This window comes from Xenopus laevis, chromosome 2L (assembly GCF_017654675.1).
Source record: "Xenopus laevis strain J_2021 chromosome 2L, Xenopus_laevis_v10.1, whole genome shotgun sequence".
NCBI lineage: Eukaryota > Metazoa > Chordata > Amphibia > Anura > Pipidae > Xenopus > Xenopus laevis.
In genome coordinates this window covers 60,453,360-60,469,603 of record NC_054373.1, presented here as the reverse complement: position 1 = coordinate 60,469,603, position 16,244 = coordinate 60,453,360, and the positions used below count along the sequence as shown (strand labels likewise).

General features: G+C 38.9%; 1 protein-coding gene across 2 annotated transcripts; it reads right to left on the bottom strand.

The window, feature by feature from the left end:
- Positions 1 to 9,451: 9,451 nt before the first annotated feature.
- id3.L (inhibitor of DNA binding 3, HLH protein L homeolog) lies at positions 9,452 to 11,555 on the bottom strand. Of its 2 annotated transcripts, XM_018244752.2 has the most exons (3): positions 11,045 to 11,555; positions 10,697 to 10,767; positions 9,452 to 10,201 (listed from the first exon to the last, which is right to left on the bottom strand). In XM_018244752.2, exons 1-2 carry the CDS (start codon positions 11,345 to 11,347, stop codon positions 10,714 to 10,716), a joined length of 357 nt encoding a protein of 118 aa, XP_018100241.1. In that variant the 5' UTR covers positions 11,348 to 11,555; the 3' UTR covers positions 9,452 to 10,201; positions 10,697 to 10,713.
- Between the last annotated feature and the right edge of the window lie 4,689 nt (positions 11,556 to 16,244).

Genomic DNA, 16,244 nt, shown 5'->3' with positions numbered 1-16,244 from the left:
AGGTACTGTTTGATTATTACAGAGAAGAAAAATAATTTTTCAATAATTTGAATTATTTGATTAAAATTTAGTCAATGTCAGATGGCCTTCCTGTAATCCAGATAACCGGATTCCGGATAAGAAATATGGAAATAAAATCTAGGGATCTTTAAAATAGGTTGGTCTGGCATACCTCTTTCAATAGTTTCTTCTGTATATAAAGAAGACAACTTAATTTGGCAATATGCCCTATTGTGTGTCATGTTACACTGAATGACAGAACATGATCTTGCTGTCTCCATGACATAATATGACAAGCTACGCGGTGTCTTGTGTAGGGATGTGGTAAGATGACTTCCCTATCAACCAGCATTCTGTGCTCCTAAAAAAGTTAAGAGGGTTGTAGTTCTGTCCTATTTAGGTGATGTTTGCCCAAATTAGATGATGATAAATGAGCTTAAAAGCGTTGCTCACCTTAAGGGTTGGGGCAGACGAGCAGATTTGGGGAGATTTAGTCGCCTGGCGACTAATCGCCTCTTCTGCGGGACGACAATCTCCCCGAACTGCCTTCCGTCTGTCCAACCCTTAAATTTACTTTAAGTATGACTTGATATGCTGACAATTTGAAATTGGTTTTAATTTTTTTATATTTTTGTGTATTTTTTTAGTTATTTAGCTTTTTGTTCAGCAGCTCTCCAGTTTCAGCAGCTACTGTATCTGGTTGCTAGAGTCTTGTTTAACTTGGCAAACAGGCAGTGGTTTGAATGAGAGAATGGAGAATAAAGACTGACTAAAAAGAGAAGGAATAAAAAGTAACAATAACGAAAAAATTTTAAAATGCATGGCAATTTGTTGTGGCCGCTGGGGTCAATGATCCCCAATTTAAAAACTGAAAAGATATAGAAGAGCAAGGCATATAATACAAAAACTATAATAATAAAAAAATAATAATAATAATTAAGACATATTGCAAAGTTGCTAGAAATAGAACATTCTAAAAGAAATCCCCTTAAGGAACCTGTACTGTAGTAATATAAAATCCTGCGAGTTAAACGAAAACGATATCCCCAAAATGAATACTTGAGCAACAGTTTATATCAAATTAAGCGGCTTATGAAAGAATCTTACCAAACTGGTATATATATTTTTAAGTAAATATTGACCTTTTACATCTCTTGTCTTGTACCACCATTTTGTGATGTTCTGTATGCTGCCTCAGAGATCACCTTACCAGAAACACTACAACTCTAACTGTAACAGGAAGAAGTGAGGAAGCAAAAGACACAACTCTGTCTGTTGATCGGCTCATGTGACGTAACATGTATGGTTTGTTTGTGTGAATCATACAATCCCAGGGGGTGGCCCTTATTTTTTCAAAATGGCAGTTTTCTATTTAGGATTACCCAATACTTCTGAAAAGTATAATATTATGAAAATGGTTTATTTACATGAAGCAGAATTTATTTACATGAAGCAGGGTTTTACATATGAGCTGTTTTATGCAATATCTTTTTATAGAGACCTACATTGTTTGAAGGGTATAGTTTTCCTTTAAAATGCCATCTGGTTTGGCCTTGCATAATGATTCTTATGGGGGTCAGGGAGTGATTTAATTCAGTCTTTTGGATCCCCTTCACAGAGGATGTAAGTCCAGAACCAAGAGTGGTGTAGATCCAGAAAAAGGATCCAGTCAGGGATAGGGTCTCACACTACAAATGACTTTATATCCAGAACTTAGAGAGAAAAGATCCACAATGGATGTTTGTTATTGGAGTTATTACCCTGATAATTGTGCAGTGACTCAAAGGAGTTGTTCACCTTTCAACACTGTTTTCTGCTCAATTGTTTTCAGATTGTTCTCCAGAAATAATGACTTTTCCAGTCACTTTCCATTTTTACCATTTTCTAAAATTGAAGTTTAAAGTTGAATGTTCCTGTCTCTGCTGTTTCTATCAGACAGTTTAGTAATTCAGGTGCAGATTCTGAACTGTTACAATTTGCTACATTAGTTTCTCTGTATTTTTAAGCAGCATCTTTGGCGTATTAGCAACTATTGTATCAATTGTAACAGCTGCCTTTAATGAAACTCAGTGATTCAACTCAGCAGGGCTAAAGATAAGACATGTAACAACTGAATGTATCAATTTAGAACAGTTGACAGAGTTGCTAGAATTGATACAGTAGTTGCTAATATCCCACGGATGCTACTGAGACATGTACAACTAATAGTAGCAAATTGTAACAGTTGGATCACGGAACTGCCAGAACAGAGAAAATAAACATTGATCTTCAATTTTGGAAAAAAAGCAGCTGTTTGGAAGCTGAACAACCCCTTTAAGTCTAGAATTCAATTAGAAGTTGTTTATCTTGCAGAGAAGAATGAAAGGTTCTACCTTGGAGTCTGTGTATATTGTTTCTATGGATTGACTTGTGTTATTTCATATTATTAAGATATTCATTAACCTTGCTGCTAGACTAAGACTCAGTTAAAGAACCATTGACCTAACATTTGTGCTGTGAGTTATACACCTCGTCTATTTATATTGTGATGGCCCAGGCTAATTGTAAGGGGCAATTATAACCCTTATTCTTTTGCAATAATAGGGGGACTTTTATACACATAAAAAGAATTCAAGATTTGGCACAGTGGGTAGAACTACTGTCCTGCAATCCTAGGGCACTCTCTGCAAGGAGTTTGTATCTCCTCGTGTGTACATTGGGTTCCTCTAGGTTCACTGGTTTCTGTCCATACTCCAAAAACATAAACACTGGCAAGTTAACTGGCTCCTGATAAAACTGACCATAGTGTGTTGTGTGATAGAAACCTTAGATTGTAAGCTCTTCTGAGGAACTAAATGAAGCGAAGGATCTATAATCAGGTGCTACAGAATCATGTTGGCACTATAAAATAAAGGATAAAATAATAAATCTGTTGGCACAGTGGGTCGAACTATTGTCCTGCAATCCTGGGGCACTCTCTGCAAGGAGTTTGTATCTCCTTGTGTGTACGTTGGTTTCCTCTAGGTTCTCTGGTTTCTGTCTATTTTCCAAAAACATAAACACTGGCAAGTTAACTGGCTCCTGATAAAACTGACCATAGTGTGTTGTGTGATAGGAACCTTAGATTGTAAGCTCTTCTGAGGCATGAAATGAAGCGAGGGATCTATAATCACGTGCTACAGCATCATGTTGGCGCTATAAAATAAAGGATAAAATAAAATCTGTTTTTCTCTAACCACTGCACCAGTAAGATTTCTGTGTAGTGTATTGCCAGAACAGCAACACTAGATGGCGTTATACCACAGTGACTGAATAAGACCACAAGATGGTGATATAGCACATTCGCTGATCAGTCATTTCAGATCAGTGCTGTGCAACATTTGTACATTTAGTGGGCCAAACCTGCTTTACTACTTATTCACAGGCCAGATTCCACTAAAATTATGAAGTCATGCATGAGGTCTAATGAGCTGCACTTGGCTGTAGGGCTTACAAGAGATGCAGCCTTGGTGTGCTACATTCCCAAAGTATTTAACTGCAAGGGAACTAGATACTGGTTAGACTGTTAGACTTGCTAGAAGGGCCCTCTCCAGCATTTCTACCAAGATTTAAATACCAGATTGTCAGCTCTTTGGGGCAGGGAGGTATTATGAGTGATACTTTTTGCTGTGAATTACACATTTCTGTTGTTGTGTCATTCAAGTGTTGTAGAAATACAAATAGAGACCATATGCCGATTTCCTATATATATGGAAAATACTCCCTGGCTTGTCCTCACTCTTGTTAGTCCATTAGAACAATCAAGTTGTATCTAAATAATAATTCAACTTAGTTATCTATTGTGAGCACTATGCTGCTTCTTGATGAATATACCCCCGATATTCCTTTTAGTGGTGGTCAAGGGCATTAGTTACCTTCTATTTAAAAATCTTATTCTAAATAAATATATATATATATATATATATATATATATATATATATATATATATATATATATATATAATATTATTATTATAGTCTTTTGCTGGTAAAAAAAAATAGTGTATTTTGTTTGCACAACACATGTTGAGTGCTGTACTTTGTGGAATTATATATATAATTAGAACTTTTTATGTATTATATAAATATATATAAATTACTTTGTTCACAAACTTCATATGTATCAGTGCCATGAAATGAGTGTCAGGTTACTCACCCCTTTGCTGACTCACACCTTTAACCCTAACAGTCAGATACGCAATGGATTGAACCATTGGATAATAATCCCCCATGTTTCCCTTCTGGGGCTCCTCCTCATTGGCAGGAAATGGCAAATGTCTTTTTATTGCAGTTACTTGGTGTGTACAGGGCATATAACCTACTAGCTGCCCATGACAGGTGGATATCAAAATGCAGATGGGCAAGGGCCACACTGAAGTGTTGAAAGACTGGAGTGAATGGACTGTCCAACGTAATAGCCAGAACACTACTTGCTGCTTTGCAGCTTTCTGATTGGTTAACAGTCCCATGTGGTCCCACTTCAAGCTACTGATGAACTAAGCAAGAGAGCTGCAAAGCAGGTAATTGGATGACTCTGGTCACTCCAGCATTTTTGGCTAACTAACTATATTAGAAACATTTTTTTTATTTTGCACAGCCTATCTATTTACACAGTTTTTATTTTTACATTACAGTTCACTTAAGACATATCCTAGACACACCAGATTATGCCAATAGGAAAGTCCATCAATTTGGAAGGTAACGCATAGTGTGGTATTAAACATTTGTCCTCAACCACAGACTTCCCCTAGAACCCAGCATGGCAGAAAAACAACGTAGCATGGAGATACTGGTAGACATACAGATGGAGCTTTTGGCACTCTGTTCATGAACATGCACCTGTGCCTCAGGAACAAAGCTTACATTGCAAACTCCATGGGAAAGGCACTTATTGAGCCTGAATAATTGTGTTTGCAGTGCAGACTATAATAGGCTGTGTTATATAAAGGATAATGTACTTTTGTAGAATATAAAGTGGCAGACTGAGTGATTTTATACAGGTCACAGAACCCCACAGTGATCAGGCAGCATCCGCAATAAACGAGCAATACGAGTTATACCTGCTAGTAGTACCCATGTTGTGCCGGTGTGTTCTGTGTCCAGGCAGCAAGTCTACCATTGGAGGGGACAGGTAGGGACACAGTCATTGCTAGGGGGCTGGATAGATAGATAATTAGATGATAGATAGATAGATAGATAGATAGATAGATAGATAGATAGATAGATAGATAGATAGATAAATAAATGATATATATAGAGAGAGATAGAGATACATGATAGATAGATAGATATATGGTGATAGATAGATAGATATATGGTGATAGATAGATAGATAAATGACATAGAAAGAGAGAGAGAGAGAGAGAGAGAGAGATAATTAGATCAGAGAGAGATAGATAAATAAATGATAGATAGATGATGATAGATAGATGAAGATAGATAGATAGATGAAGATAGATAGATGAAGATAGATAGATAAATGATATATATATAGAGAGAGATACATGATAGATAGATAGATGATTGATAGATAGATAGATAGATAGATAGATGATAGATAGATAGATAGATAAATGACATAGAGAAAGATAGATAGATAGATAGATAGATAGATAGATTAGATAGATAGATAAATAAATGATATATATATAGAGAGAGAGAGAGAGAGAGAGAGATAGAGATACATGATAGATAGATAGATAGATAGATAGATAGATAGATAGATAGATAGATAGATAGATAGATAGATAGATAGATAGATAGATATATGGTGATAGATAGATAGATAAATGACATAGAAAGAGAGAGAGAGAGAGAGAGAGAGAGAGAGAGAGAGAGAGAGAGAGAGAGATAATTAGATCAGAGAGAGATAGATAAATAAATGATAGATAGATGATGATAGATAGATAGATGAAGATAGATAGATGAAGATAGATAGATAGATGAAGATAGATAGATAAATGATATATATATAGAGAGAGATACATGATAGATAGATAGATGATTGATAGATAGATAGATAGATAGATAGATAGATAGATAGATGACATAGAGAAAGATAGATAGATAGATAGATAGATAGATAGATAGATAGATAGATAGATAAATGAGAGAGAGAGAGAGAGAGAGAGAGAGAGAGAGAGAGATAATTAGATGAGAGAGAGATAGATAAATAAATGATAGATAGATAGATAGATAGATAGATAGATAGATAGATAAATGATATATATATAGAGAGAGAGATACATGATAGATAGATAGATAGATAGATAGATAGATAGATAGATAGATAGATAGATAGATAGATACTATATAAATGATAGATAGATAGAGAGATAGATACTATATAAATGATAGATAGATAGAGAGATAGATACTAGATAAATGATATATAGATAGAGCGATAGATACTAGATAAATTATATATAGATAGAGAGATAGATACTAGATAAATGATATAGATAGAGAGAGAGATAGATAGATGATAAATGATAGATAGATAGATAGATAGATAGATAGATAGATAGATAGATAGATAGATAGATAGATAGATGATAGGGAGAGAGAGCAGAGCTATGGGCCGAGTGCAAGAGATCAGATAAGACAGATTCCCAGTACAAGGGAAACATCTGTGCTTTATACAGTCCAGGGTCTGCGGGAAGCCGAGCTTCTTTATGTAAGAGAGTAAGAGCGGGGTTTGTATGGAAAGGACACGACATAGGGTGAAATTGTTCAGTAAATCACATGCGTCCAGATGGGGTCCTGATGTTAGTCTTGGGGGGGGCCTCATTGTCGGATGGGTGCAGCGCTGTACCCTGTAGAGCTCAGCACGCGGGTGGGGGTTGTATTTAGGAAATGAGGGAGTGGAGGAGCCAGTGAATAGATGCAAATGGAGACAGATGAGGGGGAGAGAGGGGAGGGCAGTCAGACTGCCTGGCGCCAGGAGACACCTGCGGATTGGGAAACAATGACAGGACCAGGTGAGGAATTCCTAACATCCCCCCCGGCCTCCCCTTACTAATCACAGCTGATTCCAGCTGCACCGACCCCCCCCCCCCCCCCTTCTACTGCTTTCTCCTCTCCACAAAAGCCCAGGGAATCCTATTATCTCTAACAACCCCTGCAACTGTTATATGCCAACTAATAGGATCACGGGCCCTGGGAATACAGTGCCAGGAATGGTGTTTAACCCTTCAGACACACACACACACAATCACTCAATTAGCAGTTTGCATAGAATGAGATGAGCTGCTGGGCAATACGCTGCAGAATTGCCAATAATTAATTGTCTAATACACATACACAAGATTTGTACGATTTTACACTCCATTCGTGTAGTGAGAACCCCTAAATAAAAGTATAAAAACATATTCTATGTATTTTCTGAAATTAATAATCTTGGGGGGTAAGGTTAAGAGTTAGCATTTCACCTAAAATAAACCTTTAGTGTGGGAAGGCAAGGGACTAGCAGTCTGGTGTGAGTTATATTAACAGTAGATTACAGTAAGTACAGTGCAGCATTGATGGGAATCTCTGGGTTATTCCCAACTCCCAGCACATTCCAACCGTGTCTCGAGGATTAATCCAGAGATTCTGTATGGATTTCACATGTCCACACTCAGTGCGATTGTTTAGGATAAAATATTCTCAAGGCAAGACAAAAAAAGGATGATATGTGGGATTTAAACTTTAGATCCATCTTCCCACAGAATGTGCTTAATCCCCTCCCAGCAGAAATAGTGGAGGGTCAGACACAGCCCGATTCTCCCAGGAGTCTTATTCATCAACCCACAGCCAAGAGACACTTAAAGAAAATAATACATGGGCCTCTAAAATGTCATTGCCCTGTGTCCTAATCCACCCATTTCATTCCAAAACACAGAACCCAAAAATGGCACACCTGACAATGGCCCATTAGCACATTTTTAAATTTATCGTTGCTACAATCGTGCTCGTGCTATACAATAGGCGCCAACATAGTCCTCTGATGAAGCACCCAATAGCCAAAATGTGCCAGGAGGGAGTAGCTGACATGAGCTAGGCAGACTGGACACTACTTTGTGGTGTGATAAGAAAAATAAATTCAAGTGAGTTGCTGTGCATATTTCAAATGTTTATTTAATATGTGGTTGTGGATCTATGCACAGCTCTCACTATGGGATAGCATAACCCCAAAACTAAATTGTCTCAAACATAGTCCGGGGCGCTGAACAAACATCTATGCGCTGAGCTGCTCACCTTATCATTTGCACGGGGGCACAGCACGCAGAGTGCGAGACTCGCCGCCAAAAATAATATTTGCTGTTAATAACAATCAAAGTTGCTTTGTATCTGAAAATGGGGCTTGCCACATTTGGGCTAAATGGGCACAAATTACTGGTAGTGCAATAAAATTTTGCCTCTCTCTGAAAATGTGTTTGTGATACAGCACAAAGCATTTAGTGCGTTTAGAGGCTTTTGAGCAGTACCACCTTATGTAATGGGGAAACTAAGGACACTTGGGGGTGCAACTTTATCATGGAGATGGGCCCAGTGTCTATGTGCACTAACAGTGGGTTTGTAACCGAACACAGATCCAAATAGATAACTCCCATAAGGATGGATAGTGTTATGCTTCTGCAACAGATACGTTTGCACTGGTTGGCAGTCTCAAGGCATACTTGATGATTTAACCCAGTAGCACTATATATAATCTTTCCAATTAATGCCACTTAATAGTGCCCATTAAGTGCTAAAATGTGGTGGGCACAGGATTACTATTAGTCTTAGTTGAATGCTTAGGGCTAACCAGCTTTGTGTACAGTAATGTCTTTTACACTATATGATAATTTTTCCACTTCAACTGTCATCTTTAACGCAATAAGTGCCATTTAGTTGTATTCTCATGTTGTAGTATGGTCTCTTTTAAGTCTTCACAGGTGATATACATAGTATATGTATACACCAATGTATTGTATAGTTGTTGGCCATCCAATAAGAAGTAGATTACAATGGGAGGTAGACATGTTTACCATTGGCTAGAACAAACAAAGAGTGTAACCTCACAAGATCAAATGCTGGAAAAAGTACCACCTGGCCTTGAAGGTTGCTCTCTATCTCACAACAAGCCAAAAATAAACAACTATAAATATAGGATTATATACCCCCTTTTGTAAACTATAAAAATATTGGAAATCACCATGACCATATAAAGACACCAGGCCAATAGCTTTTGTGTTGGTCATTGAACTGTGAGATGAATAAATCCTCATACTGTACAACAGGAGGTATATTTTTTTTATGATGCCAAGTTGTAGTGAGGCAAGTGATACAAATTACATCACTTAAAAAACAATTACAATTAATGACATCACCAAGCTCCATTTATAAGGATGTATTTTACAGCATAAATAGTTAGTGTATGTGCAGTCTAAAAATACAAAACACAATATTATTTCTTTTAAAAATAATGTAATTTTATTTATACATAAACAAAAATAACAACTTTTATAAAAAGTTTTCCATTTTTTTTTCTTCAATCAGAAACTGTGCAGTTCCAACTCAGTCTTCTCTACTTTAGAGAGTGGGATATTCTGGGGTCAGTACCACAGATTAATGCTTTCACGTTCGAACATAGCTAGATACATGAAAGACTTTTTTTTTTTTTACAAAAATATATATATATACAACTCTTAATTAACAAAGAGTAAATTAATGGGTTAAAGCAACATAAATTCAGTCATGGAAATACAGAAAATGGTTAAAATGGAATTGGTTCGGTAGAAGTTATTTTTGGTCCCTAGAGGGAATGTTACTGTTACAGTAAGTTACAATACATAAGAGTTGCCTTGATACAATAAGGCACTGGCTTAGAAATAATCAAGCCTTTAAAAATATCATGAAAATAGAAGGAAGTCTTTTAGATATTTAATAGCAAACACTGGAATCAAAGTAGGAAGTCTCATCATGGAATTTCATAAAAAATAGGATTTGCAGTGGAATAAAATGAATTCGTAAATGAAAGAACGTCCATATAAAGTGTTGTGTAAAAAAAAGTTTGGAGGGAAAATGTTGATCAGAAATTGTGAGATGCTGTAGCGCAGTCCGGGTTGCAAAGGGTTAAAGAGTCTTGCAATCTGAATTCTTCTGCTTCATGGAAATGGGAGGGTTTAGTCCTCTCTCTCTCTCTCAAAGTTTCCCACACCTGCAGAGAAAGAAATGTGCATGTATATTAATGGCAGTCACAAGAGGGAGGGGGAGCAGACTGCCTGGCGCCTGGGAGGAAATCCACCCTGCCTGTGGGCCTGATAACATCTTTCAACTGCTAATTGAGAGTGTGAGAGAAACCAAAGAGTTACTAGCCAAGCCCCACACGTGACAACAGGCTTGCTGCCTACCAACTGCAACTCCCAACATTCTACAACAGCCTGGAGCTACATTGAAACTGTGCTTTTAAAGCAGATGGGGTGGCAAATAACTTTCTGCATCATTTCCAAATATGGCCTCATGTTAAAATGCTTTTTTAAGTATTTGATTTTAAACTAAGCTCATGTTTGAATGCCTAATACTTGCATATTACACCACTCTATTAACTCAACACTATATTGATCTTTCATACATAGGTTATATCAGATCACAGTTGGAGGGAGGGCAATGGCACTCAATACTGATATATCAAACAGCAGAGACTGATACTCACCAGAGAGGTTAGAAGGCTCAGTGGCAGACGCTGGTGTCCCCTTGTGTTGCCAATTCTGAGAAATCGGATTTCTGTAAATGGAAAACAAAAAGTGATTTAGAAACTTGCCCAGGCTACAAGTCATGCAGAGAGACATGTTATAATTAACCCTGGATGGGACACCCTTCATGGATGTGTAAGCTCTACTATGGTTGGGATCTGCATGGAACTGAGTTATTGGGAGTTAGAGAACAAGGAGAACTAGGGGACAGCAGGTTAGTCAAACTCTTAACACCACTGATACCAATGAAAGGGAGAAGGTACAATCAGAACAGGGGCATGGGGTGGATATGGGGAGAAGGTACATACCTGAAGGCTAAGAATGCTGCTTTGTTGTTGATCTTCCCCCAGGACTATCTGCAGGTCGAAGATGTAGTCGATGACATGCTGCAGGATCTCCACTTGGCTGAGCTTGCTTCCCTGGGGGATCCCTGGCACCAACTCTTTCAGCTTGGAGTAGCAGCCGTTCATATCGTACAGGAGCCCCATTGGCTCATCCATACCTGGTCCCTTGTGGCTACTGCCCCTGGCAATGCTCAGACTCTGCTCGGACAAGCAGCAGACAGCCTGGTAGCAGCTTGACATGGACCGCACTGGGCTGATGGCTTTCATGGCGGGGGTGTCAGAGATGATTGCTGGAGCTTGAGAGGGTGGATCGGGTTAAAATCTCTAGCCGGATCCCCGATAGCTTCACAATGCAATTAAGCGATCAACGAAACTCTTCTGTATGGCGAGAATTCGGAGATCAGGTTCGTTGATAGAGTCTTGGGCTTTGTCGTCCTCTTAAATCCACAGCTGTGTGTGTAACTGTCAAACACTCATTCCTGCAGCTCTTTTATAGTCACACTCACCCCCCTCGTCCCCCATGCAAATGAGACCTCCCTCTGTTTCCCACCCTCCGCCTCATAATATTGTCATAACAGCTGGTTGGACACTTTCAAACAGCTTCTCCTAAGGACTGCGGACTGTGTCATTAATGCGGGGGGGGCTCATTTACCAAACTTTCTAGGGGCGGCTTATCACTTTTTTAAGTAGAAAATAAGTATATATATATATATATATATATATATATATATATATATATATATATAATATATATATGAGATCTGTATTTGATAAGCGAGCGAATAATTGATCTCACCTAAAAGCTACAGTCGAACTGATTGTAATTACATTGTATCATTGTATTACATTGTATTATGTAGAAAAAAAAACATTTTCAAACGTTTTAATGAATGAAGGAAAATGAGGCGACGATGTTGGCGAATATATAATTTCTCTACCTCAGAGAAGCAGATCCCAAATGGAACCAGAGAGCCCTTTGCGCTTTATCTGTTTATCCTATGTACACTCTGTGCAGAGGCTTTTCTTCTTTGCCTTCTTTGTACGGGCTGTTTTCTTAAGTGTAAAAGCCATTATTCTGTATCTTTTCTCTCTGCCCTCTCCCCCCTCCCCTGCTGTATGACCTCCAGACTTTCTGGCGTCAGGATTATTATCCTGTGACCAGAAAAGGAACAGGCTGGGAACTGAATGAGCAAAACAGACAGAATGGACTGGCTATTGATTTCTATTCAAGGCTTTTATATAGGGAGAAAACGTTTATAGATAATTGCACATACCGACACATTTACATTCCCACACACACAACTGCACATACATGTTAAACCACACACAATGTGCATATTCACACATAAACTCTTGCACACATACAGGTCATGTTTGAAATAGAATATTAGTATCATCTTTAGCTATTTCTTTTGTCAGGGAGTAATATTATTTGTATTGTAATTGTACACAGGTATAAACACAAACAATGGTATATTTTTATCAATTGTATAGAAAAAAAATGACATAAAAAGAGTTTAACACACAGAATAGGGTATCTGCCCTGACGAACTAACAATCTATTATATAGTAATATTTAGCAGTCTTACATTAAACTATCAAAAAGGTTACTTCATGAAACAGTAGGGTCTGAGAAGCCTGCCTTCAAGCAGGTCCGGACTGAGAATTAAAATAGGCCCTGGCATTTCAGGTTCACAGAGGCCCAATCAGCCCACACAGAGGCCCAAACAGCCCCCACCAGCCCACTAAATAGTGACTTTCTATGGGACCTTATAGCAGCCCCTCTGGCATTTGCCAGAAGCCACAGATTCCCAGTCCGGGCCTGCCTTCAAGAGTTTACAATCCAAAGGAATAATTAAAGGAGCGAGCAGATAACCATACTATACCCCTTGCCCATTCCTGTTCTCTCCAACATTTGCACTCTGCCCAAGTAACTTACTCCAAAAAAGAGCAATTGGGGCATGGAGTACATCACATTACTAAGCTGCCAGTGTGGCCCTGGCCTAATGGTAACTGTAATTGAAGGAGCCATATGTCTGAACAAGAACATTGAATGACTGTTAATGCAACAAATGAAACAAAATATAACTAAAGGCCCCCAACACGGGCTGATAAAAGCTGCCGACAGACGGCAGAGTCGGCAGCTTATTGGCCAGTGTGTTGGGCCATCTGACGGGCTTCCCCGATCGATATCTGGTCGAAAATCAGCCAGATCTCGATCGGGCAGGTTAAAAAAACCCGTTAGATCACAGCCACATCTGTGTGTGTATGCGGTTCCGCAATCCGACCTCCCATATCGGATCAGCCTATCGCCCACCTCAATGTGGGCATATCGGGACATCGCCATACGCGCGGATCTCTACGTCTATGACCACCTTAAGATCCACTGACTAATGAGATGGGAATAACATAGTTGGCTCTTTATATACACTGAATGTTCAGAAGATTAGTATCTCATTCTAGACCCAAGATTTAGGTTACAATCAATGAAGCATCCCCCCTTCAGTTATAATTGCTTAAGCATTCGATCATTGCTACTAATAATATAAACTGTATGAAACAGTATCACAGTGAACCCACAAAAGAGTGTGTGTTCTTGTGTTGGTATGTATACACATGCATACACATCTGTAGCAGCATATCTTTACATGTTTTCTTTTCCTACTGACATACCAACATACCCTGTACATCTGTGTTTGTGTATATCTATGAGCCCATGAATGTAATTGTATCCATGCTGTTCCAAACACTCCCCCCTTTTTCTCGAGTCAGACAGCCTGGCGCCAGTCCGTGACGTCACAAACCCGCTCCCCCTCCCGCTCTGGGACGCGTCTCCACGGGCAACCACTCCTTCGGCCCCTTCGGGCAACCACTCCACAACTGACTAGAGAAGGACTGGGGGCGGGGCTTCTGTCAAACAGCTGCAGCTGTACAAGTAGCTTGAAATAAGTAAAGTTACCAACGGCTCCGAGGTGCCGCAGCACTTAAAGGGGCAGCACTTATGTAGCTGCACACCTCTGTATACCCAGCTGTGTCTGTATGCATAGGAGGAAAGGTGTTTATAGGGAATACATAGGCTGCTACAGTGTCAATACAGCTGGCAATGTATATGTCATAATATAGAAACTAATTCATATTGCAGTTCATGTTTTCATACGGGCATCTATATGAAATTGACTTTTTGTGTTTACATGATACATTCTCTTGCTGTGCAGGTGGCAATTTCATGTGAGCCATTTCATGGGACAATTTTAAACATGGCAAAACAGCAGTGGTTACAATGGTAGGTGTAAATTAGGGTAACAGCAGATGAGGAGATTTTTTCCCCTGTTAGAAATATGCTCTACCCACATGCAACAATTCTCCTAAAAATATCTCAGCACTGGTGTCCATTTAAATTGTCAGTGTAATATTATATCCAATGGTGTAACTAGATGTTACTGGGCCCCGCAGCAAATTTATTGTAGGGCCCCCAAAATATCCAGAGTTTGTCCGGTTTTATCCAAACCAAAATTTGATAAAGAGGCCCACAGAACACAGAAACCCCTAATCTACCCATCATAGTTACCTGTTAATTCAAAAAGTATGAATAAATGCCTTTTTCTATGCTGAAATCCAGCTGTTCAACAGCTCTTCTTTTTCTGAATCATTTATAATCCTGGCAGGGAAGGAGGGATTAAACACTGATTTTACAAATTGTAACAGTAGTGATGTGCGGGCCAACATGAGTCCCGCGGGTTAACCCAGGGGGTCGGGCGTGTTCGGGCCGACCCCTGGACGAAATGCATGGGTCGCGGGCTTGTGCGACCTAGTACTGCCGACTACCAGCTTCCGGCAGGCCCGGGTCGGGTGCGGGTAGGGAGCGGGCGGATTAGGGTCAGGTGCGGGTCGAGGAATTCTCGAAACGTTGGAAATCCCTAGTGAATATAGCTCTTCCCCTATACAAATTAACAGGCCTGAGTAGAGGTTGCCCGGACAGGTTTGGAAAGATCTGGGGCCCATGGTTAGATGAACTTGACACAGCCTCTGTGCAGGACAATGGTTAAGGTGCTACAAGATACGGTATACGATAGACTGGTGTAAATTTGAACTGTTTTTTACTGTTTTTTCGTGGATGTATCAAGCTGGAAAATAAAATCTATAAAAAAAAATGTAGATCTGACCGTTTGTACATATGTGCTTAAATCTGTGTCTCAAACACACAAAACAAAAACACATGAACTCCACAAAAAAACTAAATCTGTGTAAGGGCTAGGGTTGCCACCTTTTCTGGAAAAAAATACCGGACTTTCTCTAAATTTTTCTTTTTTCCCTATTAATAACATTGGGATCAACCATCATTTTTACCAGCCAGGCCGGTAAAATACCAGCCAGGTGGCAACCCTAGTAAGGGCCCCTTAGGCAAATGCTGGCAACCAGGTATTGCTGGGCACCCGTAGGTGCTGAATTGATTTTGATGACTTTCCCACAGAGCTTAAGAGAAAATGGCTCCCATCTGGCTGTTCAGTAAAAGTACAGTAAAGCTTTAAAAGTAAGTTGCTTTTTTATGTGAACGTTTCCAGAACACAGAACAAAAATATATATTCATTTGTCAGTAAAAAAAAATTTTTCAGCTCCTGGGAAAACATATTTTCTCACACCACTTTATGCTTGGGTGCTTTAAACACTTCAGCTACATTGTGTATAATAAATTGCAGTTGTTACAACCTCCTCTTAGAAAAAAGTGTGAGTTTGTATCCTTTGAACAGGCAGCTTATACAACATTTGTCCGAAAACAATACAAGTGGCTTTATTTTGTAAAGCATTTGTAGCATCATTTAAACTTTAACTCTTGTCTTTTCACTGTCAGTTACAAACAGGTTGGAAACTTTTCATATCTTCTAATCCAGTATGGTACAAACCTTTCAAATAGATAAATCCGTAAATGTCATTACATAGAAACAATTGGTATTAAACCTTTAGGTCTTTTTTTACTTGTGGAAATATCTGGTCATTTTTAGGTAAAATGGAAAACAAACAAAGAAAAAAAACCCACATGCAATGGCTAACGGAATACAAACTGCCCAGTTTATTCTGAGGCAATAATTTTTGGAGAATGATTCAGAACAATTCCCCTTTGCCCACTTGTTTGGTTACATATTATAACTAAATGAAGTTCAAAATT

Coding starts and splice junctions, on each gene's coding strand:
- id3.L (XM_018244752.2), bottom strand. CDS start 11,347: ATGAAAGCCATCAGCCCAGTGCGGTCCATGTCAAGCTGCTACCAGGCT. Junction 10,768..11,044: donor GCAGCATTCTTAGCCTTCAG/GTATGTACCTTC, acceptor TTCCATTTACAG/AAATCCGATTTCTCAGAATT.